Here is a 19,207-nt window from a genome sequence, read left to right as displayed (position 1 = left end):
CCCTTGGATCCTTGGCTTTCTTGCTTTTCTATCCCCATTCTTCATCTAAGTTGATTTGAGTGGAGAAATTGCAACATCCTTAATCTCAAAATACCTTGGAAGGTCCCTTGGATCCTTCTCTCTTTTTTCTTTTCCTTCATTAGAACGCTTGCACAATTTTGCATTTTTTTGTCCAAAAGATTGCAAAGTTCACTCATGACTTTATTTTTAATTTAAAAAACTACATGAATTTGATAAGTAGAGTCATTTTTGTACCATGAGTTTAAAAAAAAAAGAGGTTTCTCTTTTAATTTTGTATTGATTAATAATTTTCACCATGTACGCCACTTACGAGGGTTTTCTTGCGACTGTGTTATGATCAAAGTAAGCGCATCCAAAATGCTAGATTAATTTCATGAAAATTCCGACACTATTTGTGATTCTCTGTTGGTTTTAAATGCCCTTTTTTGGTCGATAATTTGCAATCATAAGTCGAAAGTTGAACTCAATGCAGAACCATTGCATATAATTTGACTGCTTATACTTATTTGTTTGATAAATTGAGGTTGTATTTCAATTGTTCTAATTGAAGGATTATCGTGTATTTTTTTAATTTATCTATTTATTTTATGTACATCCTCTGTGTGTGTGTGTGTGTGTGTGTGTGTGTGTGTACATACATACATATACATCTATATATATATATATATATATATATATATCTCTATATGCAATGTATGCATGTGTGCTCTAAGAAGAAGTGCTTCTGAAAGCAGGGCCATCAATTAAGCTATCCAATTTCTATACACTCACACCACCAGCTCACATGTGTGTCATTTATATTCAAAGACTTCTGCCTTTAATTAGAGGATGTTTACTTGGCTATTCTGAACAGAAAACACCAGTTCTTCCCAAGCACAAATTCTTGTGGGTAGACAAGCAGCAAGCATATCAAGCTTCCCATTCGGTGGTGGCAGAGTTAAGAAGGTTTGGTCACATGTGCAGATGTGAACCAGAAGCGTATGCTACACCACTCCCACAAGATGGCAGTGGTGGTCGAGAGAGGCTTAGCTTAGAGGATACACTCATTATTTCCGAATGGATAACAGCAGAGCTGCCTTCAATTGACAACTATGTCGGTATCTTGCAGAATTGCAAGGGAAAAAGAGACCTATCACATGCCAAGCATGTGCATTCACTCGTTTGCAATCATGGGCTGGAATCCCATCGTGCAGTTGGGAACGACATTGTGCGGATGTTTGTGGAGTGTGGGAGTGTTTTGGATGCCCAGCAGGTTTTTGACAGGTTAGCTTTTCGGAATGTGCACTCATGGACTTCTCTCATATGGGGGTATATTCGATACGGGCAGCTGCAGCTTGCTGTCAATCTGTACCAGGCAATGCACGAGGAGGCTGTGGCTCCCAGCAGCTATACCCTTGTGGCCCTATTAAAGGCAAGCACTGGGCTGAGAGAGATCGAAAAAGGCCAAATGATCCATGGTGAGATTGTGCAAATGGGTTGTGACAAGGATCTTTTTGTTGGCAGCATGTTGGTTGACATGTATGCCAAATTTGGCTCACTTCCTGAAGCGTTGAAGATTTTTGGCAGTTTATCGGTTCGGGATGTTGTATTATGGAGTGCACTGATTGGAGGATATGCAGAACATGGACTTATGCAGGAAGCGCTGAAGTACTATCTCCAGATGCAACTGGAGAATGTCTCCCCTAATGCTGTCACCTTCCTTGCCATTTTGAAAGCTTGCAGCAGCATTGAAGCAATGGACAAAGGTCGAGAATTTCACAATGAGGTTCTTCTAAGGGGGTTTGAAAGAGATCTTTCTGTCGGCAACACTCTCGTCGACATGTATGCCAAGTGCGGCTCACTTGCAGAAGCAAAGCTTGTTTTTGTTATGCTGCCAGTTCAAGATAGTGTGGCATGGAATGCACTAATTGCAGGTTATGCTGAGGATGGTTTGAGTCAGGAATCATTAAATTGCTTTGAAGAGATGCAGGAGGAGGGAATCTGTATAAATGCTGCTGCATTTGTCTGCGCCTTGAAAGCATGTGGCAGTATCGATGCCATAAACAAGGGCCAGGAAATGCACACACAGATCACACAAAAGGGTTTTGAAGATCAAATCTATGTTGGCAATGCTTTGGTTGACATGTATGCCAAGTGTGGCTTGCTTTCAGAGGCACGGGAAGTCTTTGATAAGCTGTCAGGTCGGGATGTTGTATCCTGGAATGCCCTTATTACAGGACACGCAGAACATGGACCCTTTCAGGAAGCCCTAAAATGCTTTGAAAAGATGAAAGTGGAAAATGTTTCTCAGGATGCGGTTACATTTGTCTGTGCTTTAAAAACTTGTGGTAACATGGGGTCCCTAGACAAGGGTCGAGAAATGCATGTGGAGGTCATGCACAAGGCTTTTGAAGGAGCTTTGTTGGTTGGCGGCACGTTGGTTGGCATGTATGCCAAATGTGGTGCACTAGCAGAGGCACGTAAAGTTTTTGACAGTCTCTCAACTCAAAACATCGTGTTGTGGAATGCACTAATTGCAGGATATGCTGAACATGGACATGGTCATGAAGCACTCAAATGCTTTGAGCGGTTGCAAGTGCAGGGCGTTTTTCCAAATGATTTCACATATGTTTGTGTTTTCAAAGCTTGCAACAGCATAGGTGCCATAGACCAAGTCCGAGCTTTACACATGAAGATTGAACAAATGGGATTAGAAAGGGATGTCCTTCTTGGTACCGTCTTAGTTGACATGTATGCTAAATCTGGATTCCTTGCAGAGGCACATAAAGTATTCAACAAGCTGCAAGCTCGAAATGTCATGTCTTGGAATGTACTAATTGCAGGATATGCTGAACATGGACCGAGTCAGGCAGCGCTGGATTGTCTGAACTTTATGCTACTAGAAGGTGTCTCTCCGGATACTGTCACATTTGCCTGCATTGTCAAAGCTTGTGGTAACGTGGGGTCTGCAGACGTGGGACGGGAGCTGCACACACAGATCACATGCAAGGGATTTGAAACAGATCTTTTTATTAGCAGCACTTTAGTAGACATGTATGCTAAGTGTGGTTTGCTCACAGAGGCGCAGGAAGTCTTTCAGAAGCTGCCAGTGCAAAGCATTGTGTTGTGGAACACGGCCATTGCGGGCTATACAGAACATGGATCAGGTGATGAAGCACTGGAATACTTTAAACAGATGCAAGGGAGTGGCATTTCTGGAGATACTGTTTCTTATGTTGGTATTTTAAAAGCTTGTGTTGTTGTAGCATCCGTAGACAAGGGCAGAGAAATACACAGAGAGATTGTACTGAAGGGACTGGAAAAAGATGTTTTTGTTGGCAGCACTTTGGTTGACATGTATGCAAAATGTGGCTCGCTCTCAGAGGCACGGGATGTTTTTGATAAGCTCCAAGTTCGAAATGTTGTAGTGTGGAATGCAATGATAAAAGGGTATGGCATGAATAATGAGGGTGATGTGGCTATAAAGTTTTTTGAGTACATGCAAGAAGAAGGTGTAGAGCCAGATGCTGTTACATTCACTTGTCTTCTCACTGCATGCAGTCGTGCCAGTCTTGTGGATAAAGGCCAGGAGCTTTTCAAGGTAATGAAAGGAAGATATGGAATTGTACCTACAGTAGACCACTTTAGTTGCATGGTTGATCTCCTTGGGCGATCGGGACGATTGTACGAGGCAGAGAAATTCCTTGAAACAATGCCATGTTCTTCGGCTAGGGACGCCTGGAGAGCTTTGCTCACGGCATGCAAAACCTTTGAGGAGGCTGAATTAGGGCTAAGATGCTTTCAACAACTTGTACATTAAAATGCATAGAATGTGCTGTTTTGTATGTGCTCATGGAAACCATCCATGCAGTTGGAAAGAGGTCAATGTATCAGTACCAGTGTTGGTCTCTTAAGAGATGATAAACCCACAGGTTGCGTGTAATATGCACAGTCACTGTGGACTTACGATCTAATTGCTGGTAATTGAACTGCTGCATGTTGAGACAACGCATTTTCGCAAGAACAATTTTGGACAGACACCTTCCCAAGAATGGGCTGATCATGTCATGTATCCGTGTTGAAATCAAGGACACACTACATGCCACAAACACATGCATTTTCCCAACAATGTCATGTATCTTCATTGAAAGGAAGGACTCATACATGCAGTGTAAACCTGGGAATAAGCTTCAAGTCCAGGGAGGTGCAAGGTGTCAATCCTCGTGCAGAAACGAATTTACTTTCACATTAACCAGGATTCTCTGAGCTATATACTGAGGTGAAGTGTCTCATATAATCACCATTTTTTCCTTGCCGCAGAGGGGGGCAAGATTGTGAATTACTGTCTACAAATGACAAGAGGTTTCACCGAGTACAAATGACATAATGAACAAAGTGCTAAAAGCTCAAGAGCATCAAATGGAGTGTTTTTTCATTTAAATTAGAGCATCAAATGGAGACTTTTATCACTTCAAATTCCTACTCATTGTAATTAGTGAAAAGTCTAAAATCCTTTGATGAACTTTTTCTCAAATACAACAAATTTTTTTAATGTGAAACACTGCATGATGTGTAAGACATAAATATTCCCAAAGCTTATACAAAAAAGAAATTTATACATAGATAAGCATAATACCTTTGCAAAAGGCAACAACCGTACTACAACAATGTAAGAATGTGTTAAACATTGAATTAAAAGATCTTGTTCTTGATTTTTGAATAAACCAAACTCGTTTCCTAGAAAGAAATTTGCTCTTATTTGTAGAAATCTTGGAGATGATGTGTGTGAAAGATTATACCTTGCTTTACCCAAAACTAGCATTTTAGAGGTTTGAGAGAGAATATATTCTATATCTCCTCGAGCACCTTTCTCATGCATGACAAATGTTCTTTTCACATAGAATTAACATAAAGATTGTCCATGCAAACTTTAAGAAGAGTTACAAAGATAATCTTTATAAGTTCTGAATCTTTGAAATGTGGCAAGATAATTTATTAGGCTAGAAGGCATAAAAACCCAGTATGTCTATATACACTCCATTTCATAGCAAATGTATAGTTATGTATATACACTCCATTTCATAGCAAATGTTTTGCTCAAATTTTGATTTGGCTTTATTTTTTTCTACCTTGTAAAATGTGAGAGCTTCACTTACTTAGTATTGTTGGAAGCGACGTCTTGATCAATGGCTATTGTCTTAACTATATTAGATACCCATAGAAGTTTATTTTCCATTTCCTACTTGCATATATCATGCACAACACAAGAGATTTCTTTCCTTTCAAGTGTGGATGACTCTCTCTCCCCCAAAACCATTATTGCAATATACAACACAATTAAACCTCCCATCATATAACACATTTAAACCAATCAAAAAATTCCTTATCTCCTCCCCTCAAGCCAAAAATCCCTACCCCACTATATTCCTTGCCACTCATAGCCAAAAACCTACATTAGGTTGATCAATACATAAATGTATTGATTATTGATAGCACAATCAATTATACATCTTGTATGTGTCATACTAGATATACCGAGTGGATTGGGAGGACAACCCATGGGAGAAGAAACATCTAATCTACTAGTAGGCCCCTTATCTCTAACGAACTCACCAAAATATTTGGTGTTTAAATCAGAGATTGGGTCACTAGAGGGGAAACACTAGCTTCAAGATATTCTAGGATTGATAATTCAGCTTCCCAAAGCCTTGGTCTTGTCGAACCTAAACACTACATATCTACAACTTAAAATAATCATGGAATAACTTAGAATGACCCAATGGACACCACCGCTAGACACTTTGAGCTCCAACTTTCACATTGGAGCGGCGGAAAACATACTCTCAAACACACTTTTCCAGGTGGAACTCTTACAAAATGCACACTTCCGCCGTCCAAGTGTTCACATAGGGAGGGGGAAGTAAAAGGGAGCCTGACTTCTTCCGCCGCCCACTGTGAACACTGGGGGGGGCGGCGGAAGAAAGAGTAAACACCATACCAAAAACCATAGAACAAAGCTATATTATGTCCACAAAGCATAGTGTAACTACATAAAATAAAGAAGCCACACTACAAACCACAATAAGCCAGACAAAAGACTTGTATTACAAAGGCTTAATCGGAGTTGGTAGGTGAGTCCAGCTCCTCTAAAGCCGCCCTTCCAAAAACTTGTAGGACATTCATCCTTGCTTGCTCTCTATACATTGTTCGGGCAAGACTATCTCGCCGCTCCGAGCCAACTCCAAGGTCACTCGCACCCCCTTCATTGCCTCCTTGAGCGCGCTCCATTGCATCCTCTATGTCAACTTCACGTATTGCTTGAAGCTCCCTCATGGAGGTAGCTATTGCTCTTCGATCCTCTTCCACACGTCCAGAGCATGCTGACAATTCTGCTTCCGCCTCACGTACCCACTCCATATCAAAAGACTCTCCATGTTGGATACAAATGTTGTGTAGCACAAGACAAGCCGCAACAAGATCTGGGACATGACGTAGATTCATGTCACATCTTTTTAGCAAGATGCGAAACCTTGCCTTGAGCATACCAAACGCTCTCTCAACTGGCATCCTTGTGCTCGATTGAATGAAATTCCAATGGTACTTTAGACGTGTCAACCCTTCCTTGCATCCTTTGAAAGGCACTAACATGAATGGCCGTGCGGGGTAAGCACAGTCGCCAACCAAACAATAGTTACCCAGCTCGCCCCTTGCACATGCTTGCCCTATATCACTTCTGGAGAAGTTCAAGGAGTCATGCGCTGATCCGGCCCAACCGACATCATAATTCCATATTGAGCAATTGGCGGCTACTGTTAGTTGTAGCAAAATAGAGTGGAACCCTTTCCGATTGAAGTAGTCAACATGGTTGTCTCGGGGTGCAATGATGGGGATGTGAGAACCATCTATCGCACCAACGACGTAGGGAATTCCCCTAAGTGCCTCAAACTCTCATGCTAAAGTTGCAAGCCGAGATCTTGAAGGCCATCTTATGTACATATTCCGGAGACCCGATTTCACAATTGCCTTGGAAAATGCAAGGATTATTTCACAACATGTGCTCTTAGCACAACCATAGGTGTCACCAAGGCCCAATAGTCCATCTCCTGTAGCAAGTCTGCTTAGAGCAATGGCTACCCTATCTTGAATAGACACAGGCACACGGAAGTTTGTGGTTTTCTTTTGCATGAATGGTGCTAGACTTGATACCACTATAAACATGTCAAGCTACATGACCTACTATAGCCACTGACTTGATAGCTAACAAGGGAAAACACAACCCTTACCCAACTTTAACCAACCCCTGTGCTAGCCTTAAAGTATAGACCATGCATCAAATACCTCCAAGCACAACTCAAGTATCACCAAGGTCCTATTGGACTGTGTTCATCTCCAACATTTATCCCATTTATTGTAGCATTTATGTAACATATTTATCTGATGTATTTTACATAGTCGTCGATATTTTTCCCACATTTTTAGGCATTTTTCCTCTGTCATAGATATTTTTACCAATCATGGGTTTCTTCTATTGGTCGACTTGGATATTTATGCTACATATAAGAACAAGCTTTTTGCCATTTAGTTTATTCACCATTTTGCTCAAGTATTGGACCATTGTTGGTTGCTTCTGCTTGCTACCTTCAACCATTTTCTCATGATATCAAAGTGCTGAGATTCTCAAGCCATTGCTTCTACACTCTACAAGAAGACTATCAGCCAACGTTTTCTTTTTTTTCTAGCCCTCCCTCCTTGCAGAGGAGGTAAAACGTATTTTTTTTATTTTATGTGATAGCACCGTGCACTTGCTCCATTAGCCTCTCCCTCCCTTACTTTATCGTGCATTGGATTGTCTCACATCTTCACTCGTGTGCCTTGATATCTAGAAGGAGTACAATTCTACATCTTTCTTTCACCTCACCTAGTGTCTAGGGAGGAGGGGGCAGCCCCTGGGTATCTACTTGCAACATTTCTACTACTATAGATTCAAGAGGAGAATTCCATGGCTTCTACACTGACTATAATTTCTTCATCTATTCCCCAACTTCCCAAGGAATCCATCCTAGATGGGATCAACTACCTTAATTGGTCTTTACAGATGAGTGAAGAATTTACTCCGGCATCATTGGCTATGGGGTATTATTACCAGGATGACAATGATGCTAAGACTATAGAAGAATTATGGGATGCCATTCACAGGAGGTATTATAGAGAGAACTTTGCTTAGAAGATTACCTTAGAGAATCAGCTTGCTAACTTAAAGATCTCCAATACTGCCAACATCATGGATTTTCCATCATGGAGTTTATTACCATCCAAAAGCAGTTGGTCTCTTTAGGGAGCAAGACTACTAATGAAGAATTTGTTCATCGGCTCCTCTCACCAAATTGCCCAAAACGTTCTCATCTTTTTGTGTGATACTATCTCACTTCTTCCCTCTACTCCCGATCTACATAATATTGTTGGATGCTTCAAGATTGTGATCTCACTTCTTTCCTCTACTCCCGATCTACATATTGTTGGCATACTACTCCCAATCTCTATATTTTTGGCATGCTTCAGGAGGATAGAGTTACAAGGAAGAAAAAAACCATAGTGCTTCTAAGACCCTTCTTCAGGTGGTCAAGGGGAAAGGTAAATGGAAATCTAAGGGTTCCACCAACAACAAAGTTGACTAAACCTGCTAACAATCCTACTCATAAGGATCATACTTTCCATTATTGTGGTCACAAAGGTCACTTTTAGCATGATTATCATCATAAGAAGAAGAGAGAAGGTGGTTCTTCAAAGAAGCCCCCGATCAAACCTCTCCATCTTACCAAAACCAATTCCAGAGTTCTTCTTCCACCAAGGAGACTATCTTTATCGGCATTGAGGACCTTCTCGTAGACTCACCTATTCCTGCCACCTCACGTCTTATGGATTGGGTGGTTGTTGACAATGGGTGCACTACTCACATGACTCACGACAGGTCCATTTTGCATGACATTCGGCCTATCTCTTTGAAGGTGTCAATCGGTGATGCTTCCAACCTTGAGGCCTCTTTTGTGGGTAACATGTGACTTAACTCTTCTCCTAGAAAACTTTCTACCACTCGAGATGTGCTTTATGTTCCCAAGCTCTCTAGCAATCTGCTCTCAATGTTTTGGATTATAGATAAAGTCTATGGTGTACACTTTAATAGTTCAGTTCTTGAAGTCATTGACACTAGCACCTTGTAGATTGTTGCTATAGCTGTACAAGAAGGAAATCTTTACACGTTGAAGGACTTTGGTGGCTCTTTAAATGAGTCACAATCTCATTTGCTACAACTTCTTCAAAGTTATCATGCCTTGGTAGCTTAGGAGGATAAAACATTGTGTCATGCTTGCTAATGGGCACTTGAACTATGGCACTTCTCTTTAGCAGTTACCTTCTTAGTAGACATGGTCGAGGGTGAAGCCCTCCCACTCCACTTGTGTGGCTTGTTTGCATGGAAAGCAACACAAAGAACCTAAAGGACGACTACACAAAGATAAAGACAGATGATGGTAGAAGAATTTAGCATCCATCCAGAATGGAGAAAAGAGTTTTAGCAATCCAAGAACATGGTCAAATTTATATTTAGGCATCATTGACACTCAGGTGTACATGTCAATGAAAAGAAGGTACACCCTAACAAAGTTTGCTACAAGTTCTCCTTGTTTGAGCCAACAAGATTTAATAACATAGGAAGCCAATGACAATATCTCTTGCTACTATAGATAAGATCATATACCCAATCCAGCAAATAATTAATATAAATATAATGAGAAAAGCTACCCATGACCAAGCTTAGTAGTTAGTTTTTAAGTTTTGAGTACCCAAATGTGAATAAGGGCCAGACATATAGAACACATTTTCTCATAACTTAAAAGACACAACCCCCCTTTATGATAAGTGAGCTTTTGTTATCTCCTTACTCTTACTCTTGCTCTTGCTCTTTTGTGTGTGTGTGTGTGTGTGTGTGTGTGTGTGTGTGTGTGTGTGTGTGTGTGAGAGAGAGAGAGAGAGAGAGAGAGAGAGAGAGAGAGAGAGAGAGGGAGGGAGGGAGGGTTGAGAGGAGATTCTTTCTCTTTGTACATGTGTCTCTTTACGCCTCATAAGAGAGAGTTTAGAGATTGAAATAGGTGTGCCCGCCCCTACAAGAGGAGGTGTAGTAAACCTCTTGTTGACAGCAAGAGGAGGTGTAGTAAACCTCTTGTTGACAGCAAGAGGAGAGGCTTGGCTAGCTGTCGAGATCCTATACCGAGGAATATAGCACCTAAGAGTCCTATACATAAGTTCATAAACCCTGATAGTCCTATACATAAGTATATGAACCCTGATACCTCTCCAAAGAGGTCTATTTATATCTATGCCTCTTACAACATATTCACCAATCAAATCAAGATCATTGCAAGGTAATATTATCTAATAATACTTGCCAAATGATCACCCATGGTGACTCAATCAGGAAAACACAAGCCAAAGGGAGAACATGCTTGAATGAAGGCTATCATGTCATCCTCCCCTCATATCCTCTCAATATAATTAGAAAAACCTTCATAATCCTAACAAGTAGGTCACATCCGAGTAGATCCTTCAGTCAATTTCCTAACTCCTTGATTGTGAAGGCAATGTGTCTATCCGCATTCATGATTTGCCAACTAAACTATTCGTCCCAAGTTTTTCTCATTTAAAAGCCTTCTTTTATGTGTGTTAGCCATGCACGGTGTATTCTTGTGTGTATGTTATGCATGCTTGTGTGTACATGTTTGTGTTTTTTGAATTCTTGTATGTGTGTGTTTACATTCTTGTGTGTGTACTCATGCTTGTATGTGTGTGTATACATGCTTCTATGTGTGTGTGTGTGTACATGCTTCTATGTGTGTGTGTGTACTCATGCATATAGTGTATGGATGCTTGTATGCATGTGTGCATTCTTGTGTGTGTGTGTTCATGCATGGCGTATGCTTGTGTATACATGCTTTTATGTATGTATGCATGCTTTTATGTATGCATGCATGCATGCTTATGTTTATGTATGCTTGTGTGTATGCATACATGCTTATGTTTATATATGCTTGTGTGTATGCATACTCATATGTGTGTATGTATGCTTGTATGTGTGTGTGCATTCTTGTGTATGTGCTCATGCATGGTGTATGCATATGTATGCATGCTCGTATGCATGCATGCATGCTTATGTTTATGTATACTTGTGTGTATGCACTCTTATGTTTATGTATGCTTGGGTTATGCTTGTGTGTATGCATGCTCGTACATGTGTATGTATGCTTATGTTTATGTATGTTTGGCATTTGCTGTCGAGGAAACATGTTTGGCATTGTTGTCGAGGAAACACCTTTGTTTCTTCTACCCTCTTAGAGCTTCAGCTCCCACTATGCAAGATTCACCATTGCCTTTGCATTTGGAAGGTGCAATGTGAAGAAAATGTGTAGATAAGATTTGAATGGTAGAGAAGGAATTGCAAAAAATCGTGTGTTGAAAGTGTGGTTGAGTACTAGGGAAAGCCTAGAGAAAAGCTACACTGGTTTTTCTTTCAATTTTGATGTTTTTGTCACCAATCTTGCTACCGTGAGAGCTACTAGGGGTGACACTTTGCTTTTTTGTTTTTTTTTTAATTCATAAAAATTACAAAAATAAAGAGCCATTGGTTGTGTTAATAACTTGCATTATATTCCATATCCTTAGCACAATAATTCTTCTAGATCATTTGGATAGGGAAATAACACTCCAAAACATCATTCTATTGACGAGATAATAAAATAATCAACTTTTATGCATACTTTTATACATAAAATAATCACTCTTATGCATACTTCTATGCATGAAATTCAATTGTGATAAAAGTAACACTTTTATTATAAAATAATCAACTTTTATGCATACCTCTATGCATGAAATTCAAATGTGATAAAAGTAACACTTTTATAATAAAATAATCAACTCTCATGCATACTTCTATGCATGAAATTCAATTGTGATAAAAGTAACACTTTTATAATAAAATAATCAACTTTTATGCATGAAATTCAAATATGATAAAAGTAACACTTTTATAATAAAATAATAATCTTTTATGCATACCTCTATGCATGAAATCCAATTATGATAAAAGTAACACTTTTACATTAAAATAATAATCTTTTATGCATACCTCTATGCATGAAATCCAATTATGATAAAAGTAACACTTTTACATTAAAGTAATAATCTTTTATGTATACCTCTATGCATGAAATCCAAATATGATAAAAGTAACACTTTTATGTTAAAATAATAATCTTTTATGCATACCTCTATGCATGAAAATCAATTATGCATAATATAAAAATCAATTTCTCTATGATTACAATGAATATCTTTCAATTAATCTAGGATGATAATTCCTAGAATATGGTAGGAAGTCCTCTTTTCATGCTTTGAATGAAATTATTTTATGCGTAATTTTTATAAAAAATTTGCAATAGCTCCGCTGCTATGACTGATAAATCTCAATTTTTCTAAGGATGTATGGGGAAGGACACGAATAAGGGAGATCTTAAGTAATAAAAGATCTCACCTTAAAAAACTCGCGTACGATGACCGGCTAAATGTAGCTGCGGGTGGCTATCCTGCCGAGAAACCTGCCACCCCACTGCGCACAAATGCGAGTGGAAGGAAGCAAAGAAACGAGCAGAGGGTGGCGTGAAGAGCAGGCAGCATGTGGAGGCACGACGGATCCAGATGGAGACCATTGGATCTTCGCATTTCGGATCTGGCGGCGTCGAGTCATGGGAGGCAGAGTTCGTAAGTATCTTGCCACTTTATTTGATTGTTTACTTAATTCATTGATTCTATGTTTGTTTTAATCTTACAAATTGTGTTGATTATGAAGAAAACGGTTCACGATGTGAACCATTTCCTGCTACTTCACAATGTGAAACGCCTTCAATCAGCTCTGGAATTCTTCGGATTACCTTGCTAAAAATAGGGTGCCTTATCTTGACACATCTGACACAACGAAACTAAAGAATCTTATCACGTGAAATAGTAGTGAAGCATTTCATGATGCGAACCTTTTCCTGTTTCACGGCATGAACCATTGCCTGCTACTTCACAGGTTAAGCCTTCATGGCTTAACACTTCACGCCTTAGCAGTTCATAAGTCAAGCTCTCACAGACTGCTAGTTCACGAATTAAGGGTTGTCAGACCAGCGGTAAGAGAGGTACTCTAATTGCACCATTTGGGTCTATCTGACTCAAATTGAAGTAATTCTGAGCTAAAAATTTAAAAACATGAAACAGCAGTTGCGCAGTAAGAAATAGTTCATGACGTGAATCATTGCCTGTGACTAAACTGCTCCCTGCTACTTCACGACGTGAACCACTTCCTGTGGTTTCACGGATATCTGCTAGTTCATAGCTAGAAAAGACAGTTCGACAGAAAACCAGTTGAAAAAGTTGGAGTAGTCATTTCGCCTCATGCACTTTTAAGGTCCAATAAACTCATTGGAAACAACCTACTCCCGATGACAGTGCATCAAACCACCCAAGTTCTTCCTACCAAAGGAGTGTTGGTTCAGGCCGCTCAGCCCGAGAACTTAGTTGAGTGTTTGGGACCTGATCCAGTATATAGAGATCTTTGAGTCAACCTATGGAACCTGTAGGCCAGTGAGTGATGTGACCATGATCCATGCTTTTTCACTGACTCTAGAAGAAGGAAAGGCTTACCAATGGTATTAAACCTTAAAGCCAAAGGATAAAGTCAACTTCACTGGGCTTAAGAATGTGTTCATACCAAGCTTTGCCTCAAAGTGGTGACAGATGGAGTCCTGCGGCGCAGCTCAGCTCCACAATATCAAGCAGAAAGAAAACGAGTCCATGTGAGATTACGGATCTCAGCTCAAGCAGAAAGAAAATGAGTCCATGTGAGATTACAGATCTCAGGTCAAGCACTCGAATTCAAGATGCAAGTTGAGGGAAAGGCTGACTGATGATCAGTTTTACTGCCTTGCTTCCAAAGAGGGGTTTGGGATCATAAGATGCATGATTATCTAGTGTTAGCCCGACTGCCTACTCTAGATACATGCTATAAGCTGGCAATTGAATATGAGGACAACATGCTTAAGTTGCCTCAACCAATAGATGCCAAGCAGCTTCGGTAGTGGGCAACATTGCGAGTCTCAAGTCACCAAGATACAGGAACCAAGAGAAAGAAATTTGGAAATATGACAATGGAAGAGCTAAGTAATGCCATACTGGAGAAATTAAAGGTCAGGGATGGAACAGAAGCATCAAGGAATGCTTATCTCTACCCCCGAAGAGAGCTGATTTCGTGCTCTATTTGTAAACAAAATCAGATGAGCACCGAATGCCCTCACTTAAGACTAAGTTAGTTACTTTATTGTGCTCATTGTGTGAGATTGGGGAACCATGACACTGCCATGTGCAGATATCCGAGGGTCCAGTCCTTAGCACAAGCACAACTGACAGTGCCGCTAGCCTTACCAGCACCACCACCAGTACAAACCACTATGGCTGCAGGGCAGCCAAACCCATCCTACTTACCAAGAGGGATGTTCCAAATGCAAGACATGTCGCCTTTTTTGCCACTGGTTCTACCACCACAATCACCACAAGCTAAAATTAACCCCAGGTGTTAATTGAAAAGCCCTTGGACAAGGGGGGGAAGTCATGCATGAGGTAGAAATCAATAATGATTACTACAAGGAGCCCGCGAAGATCACACCAGAATTTTAAGTCTTATAGAACAACACGCCAGTGCCAGTGTTTCAAACCATGGTGCAATGGAAAGTTAAAGACATAAACTCAACTATGAAAAGGGGGCCAATATAGTGTTTTGGTTGTAATGGACCTCATCGAATAGCGGAGTGCCCTCGTAAGAATGTGGCTAATGCGAGCCATGCCCAGCCCTTCGCAGCACCAACCAACATCATGCCAACACTTTCATGTGTTCAGTGTGGGGTTGATCATTTGATTAAAGGCTGTCCATATCGCAAGTGGTTCTGTTTTCACTTCTAACCATACACTATCAAGACTATAAGTGTGCATCCTCAGAATATCACGCCATTGAATGTACTAACACGAGCGCAAGCAAAACAAGTGGGTAAGGGGGAAAACCCAGTGGGTGTTACAACCTTTAACATTGGAAGAAGGAGAAGAGTGAAGAAAGTGGGCAAGGGTGATACCATGGTCACAATTCAGGATGGATCCGAAGAAGATACCATTGACACTGGATCCACCCAATCAAAGGAAGGAGACAACCAAGTGCTGAAAAAAACAGGATGGGCATGACTAAGAAATTGCAAAGGAGAGACCAGCAACCCCTAAGGGGATTAGGGAATATCCAAATACTAACGAAGAAATAAGAAATCTTGAAGAAGCCAAGGCCCTGGTTGAGGAGTGCCAACAAAATCACGAAGCCAAATTAAGTGCTAACAAGACTAGGGATACAATGTATCCAAGAAACGAGCTGATAAAGGAAAGGAAATTGGATGTGCCTACTCTAATTCTAGAAGGATCCAAGGAAGAGCCTCACAGATACCTCATGGCAAGAATGTTTGAGGAAGCAAACCAATATTTGTCCATCCATTCATTCCCTAGGTTTGAGTACAACAACACATGGAAGAAAACCTCACTTACCACGGAGTCTAGAGACATAGGCAGTCTTGCAGCCATATTGTCCACCACCATTAAAATGCCGCTGGGACCATTGTTACGCAATACGCCAGCACTATGGGCAGGTATTAAAAGGACTGGGTAGAGGGAAGATTAAACCCAATGTCCACTACACCTCTAGCAGAGAAAAAACGGCTCAGTTAACTCAAGATATGATCTGTAATATGCTGAATGGGGGTGAGGGTAAACTTGTTATTTGAGATGTAATTGGTTTTTTTGGTATATTAATACATATTCATATTGGTCCCCAAAAAAAACACCTGGTGCATGAGGAGGAGTGCATGAGGAGGAGGGAACTCCCAGATTCATCAAAATACCTGTCAATCAACTGGGCCGATATTATCAGAGTGATGATACAAATGCTACAATCCCAATTCACCATAATGGATACCAAGCACTCGCTATCCTAGACGGAGGAGCGGGGATGAGCATCATTACAAAACTATGTTAGGAAAAATGGTGTATACCAGAATTGGAAAGAGCAGGTCTAATCATCAAAATGGCGCGAACATCCTCAAGACCCATGGGGCTATTGAAAAACGTAAGACTTAAGGTCCTTTTGTTCTACTACCATCATACATTTGTTGAAATGGACTTCCTGTGCCAACCGGATTCATACGACATTATCTTGGGCAGACCTTTCATGAGGGAAGCTAAATTGGTGCATGCTTGGGCAAGTGTATTCGAAAGGATTCGCAGATTCTAAAGATCGATCTACAAACGTGGAAGGCACACCTAATGGAAGGGAAATTGTTTGGAAATGATTCAGCCCCACCACCGAACAAAACACGTGCCTACAAGTATGCCAACCAATGGAGGAGAATTCACGGGAAGAGAAAGAGGCCGCAATGTACGTGTCACTTCCAACCCCGAATTTTAGTGAAAACTAGATGCATGTGCTTGCTACTATAGATGCGTTGCCTTCTAAAGGAACCCAATACGTTGAATTAGAGAACATTCCTACCACCTCAGTGCACATGGTAGATGTGCAACCAAGAGAAGAAGAAATGGATGATGAAGTCTCCAGCACATACGGTTTTGGATCACAAGGCCGCAACAGTACCCAATGCCTCAGGAGATGGGGCATAAACAAAAGAGGTATATCGCTCGACAAAATGCCCTATTATGAAGTAAACCCACAAATGCCCAGTGCCTAAGATATCTCAAGGTCACTAAGGGGCATGAGGAGTTTTCTAAGAACTAGGGTGAAGAATTGAGTAAGATAACCCTAGAAGGAAAACAAGAGGAGAAGGTTATACCTCAAGAGCAGAAAGTGCCTAAACTCACAAAGGCAAGACAAGGAAAATGAAACAAGGCTTTGGCTAAAATTGAGCGCGAGGCTAAGAAGGCGATGGATCAAACAAAAGATGAGGAGGAGGACAGGCCAGACCTACTCTCAGTGCTAGACCATTTTAAAACATGCACCATTGGTGAGACGATACACCATTGGTGAGACATGCACCATTTTAAAACATGCAAGATTGGTGAGACGATGAATGAAAAGTGGTCCAATTGATGGCTAAAAGGGTAAAGGAAGATGGCCAATCCAAGTCTTATGATGGTCCACCTGAAATTAAGGAGGTTGATCGTACAAAGCCAAGGGAGAATCCCAAACCTACCTATATTGCTAAGAATTTAACTACAACAGAAGAACAAGAACTCATTGCTCTCCTCAAAGAATTCAAATATTAATTTGCTTGGAAATACGCTAAAATGAAGGGTATATCACCCGAGGTGGTTCAACACACAATTTTAATCATGGACAGATCAAGACCATCTAGGCAAAAGCCATACCAGATGAATCCAAAATATGCAACGATTGTAAAGGAGGAAATTGATAAACTCACCCTGCGAATTTCATCTATGAGATCGAGCACACAGATTGGCTCTCACCAATCGTGATTATGCCAAAAAAAAATGAGAAATTAAGGGTCTGTGTTGATCTGAAAAAGTTCAATGCAGCCACCAAGAAAGACCACTGTCGTATACTGAACATGTATTGGAATGAGTAGCAGATTAAGGGTCTGTGTTGATCTGAAAAAGTTCAATGCAGCCACCAAGAAAGACCACTGTCGTATACTGAACATGTATTGGAATGAGTAGCATGTGAAGAAGCTTATAGCTTCTTAGATGGGTTTTCAGGTTATAATCAGGTGTCCATAGCACCTGAAGACCATCACAAAATGTCCTTCAATATGATGTGGGAAACATATACTTATAATGTTATGCCTTTTGACCTCACCAATGCCCCATCAACCTTCCAAAACGATTAATGTGCACGATCTTCAAGGACTACTTGCAAAAGTGGCTAAAAGTATTCATTAATGATCTATGTGCACACTCATGCTGGACTGAACATTTGGCTTACTTGAGAAAGGTGTTTGAGCGATGTCGATTGTATCGTATATCCTTAAATCCTCTGAAGTGTCAATTCTAGATCAAGCACGGCTTAATCTTAGGGCACATTGTGTCTAAAATGGTATTTTCACAAAGGAGAGTAAGGTAAAATTGATCTTGGAATTACCCCCACCCACCAACTACAAAGGTGTACAGAGGTTTATGGGCCACATTGGGTATTATCGTCATTTCATCTTATTCTATGCTGAAATCGCCAGACCATTGTATAGACTACTCATTGTCTTTGAATGGGCTGCGGAATTCCAAGAAGCATATGATAAGTTGAAGAAAGCACTAAGTGCACCTATTCTAAGGCCACCTAATTGGGATCTCGTATTCCACGTACACATCGATGCATCAAATTTTACACTAGGATGCGTATTGGCACAGCCTGGGGAATTCAAATTGGATTACCCAGTTTTCTTCGCAAGTCATCAACTAAACAATGCAGAGATAAACTACACCACTACGAAACGTGAAGGGTTGGCCATGGTTTATGCTATAAAGAAATATCAACATTACTTTTTATTGGCCAACAAGTTTGTATTCTTTGTGGACCACAGGCCCTATTATATTTGGTGAACAAACCTTGCACCACGGGAAGAATCACACATTGGTTACTTCTACTCTTGGAATTCGACTTTATGGTTACATTACGAAAAGGGACACAACATGTGTTGGCCAACCATCTATATAGAATTCCAACCGGAGAATTTGAAGCTGGCATTGATGATGACCTTCGAGATGCTTGTCTATTCCAACTTGACATGGTGCTTGAGTGGAGTGAGGAGATTTTAGACTATCTAGCTGATGGTTCGCAAGATCGACCTTTGAACAAGGATAAAATGCATCAACTTGTTAAGCTGGTCGCACCTTATCAATTGATTTTGCTGGAGAATTATATAAGCTAGGCAAGGATGATATCCTAAGAAGATGTGTGCGAGAAGATGAATTTGTCATGGTATTCGAAGAAGCACACTCAAGAATAGCCGGAGGACATTTCACTAGAGAAGCTACAGCTCGCAAAGTGCTTCAAGTGGGACTATGGTGACCTACGTTATTCGGGGGGGACGCCATAGAGTTTGTGAAAAGATGCAAGGAATGCCAG

At 40.6% G+C, this 19,207-nt stretch overlaps 1 protein-coding gene across 1 annotated transcript; it reads left to right on the top strand.

The window, feature by feature from the left end:
- The first annotated feature begins 274 nt into the window (after positions 1-274).
- On the top strand, positions 275-4,375 carry LOC147608405 (pentatricopeptide repeat-containing protein At3g09040, mitochondrial-like). The gene is made up of 2 exons (XM_086789178.1): positions 275-363; positions 875-4,375. The coding sequence occupies exons 1-2, from the start codon at positions 355-357 to the stop codon at positions 3,818-3,820; spliced, it is 2,955 nt and encodes a 984-aa protein (XP_086645304.1). The 5' UTR covers positions 275-354; the 3' UTR covers positions 3,821-4,375.
- The last annotated feature ends 14,832 nt before the right edge of the window (positions 4,376-19,207 follow it).

The sequence above is a fragment of the Cibotium barometz genome, chromosome 53 (genome assembly GCF_041138505.1).
Source record: "Cibotium barometz isolate CiBa-2024 chromosome 53, ASM4113850v1, whole genome shotgun sequence".
Lineage (NCBI taxonomy): Eukaryota > Viridiplantae > Streptophyta > Polypodiopsida > Cyatheales > Cibotiaceae > Cibotium > Cibotium barometz.
This window is presented reverse-complemented; position numbering and strand designations above follow the sequence as displayed.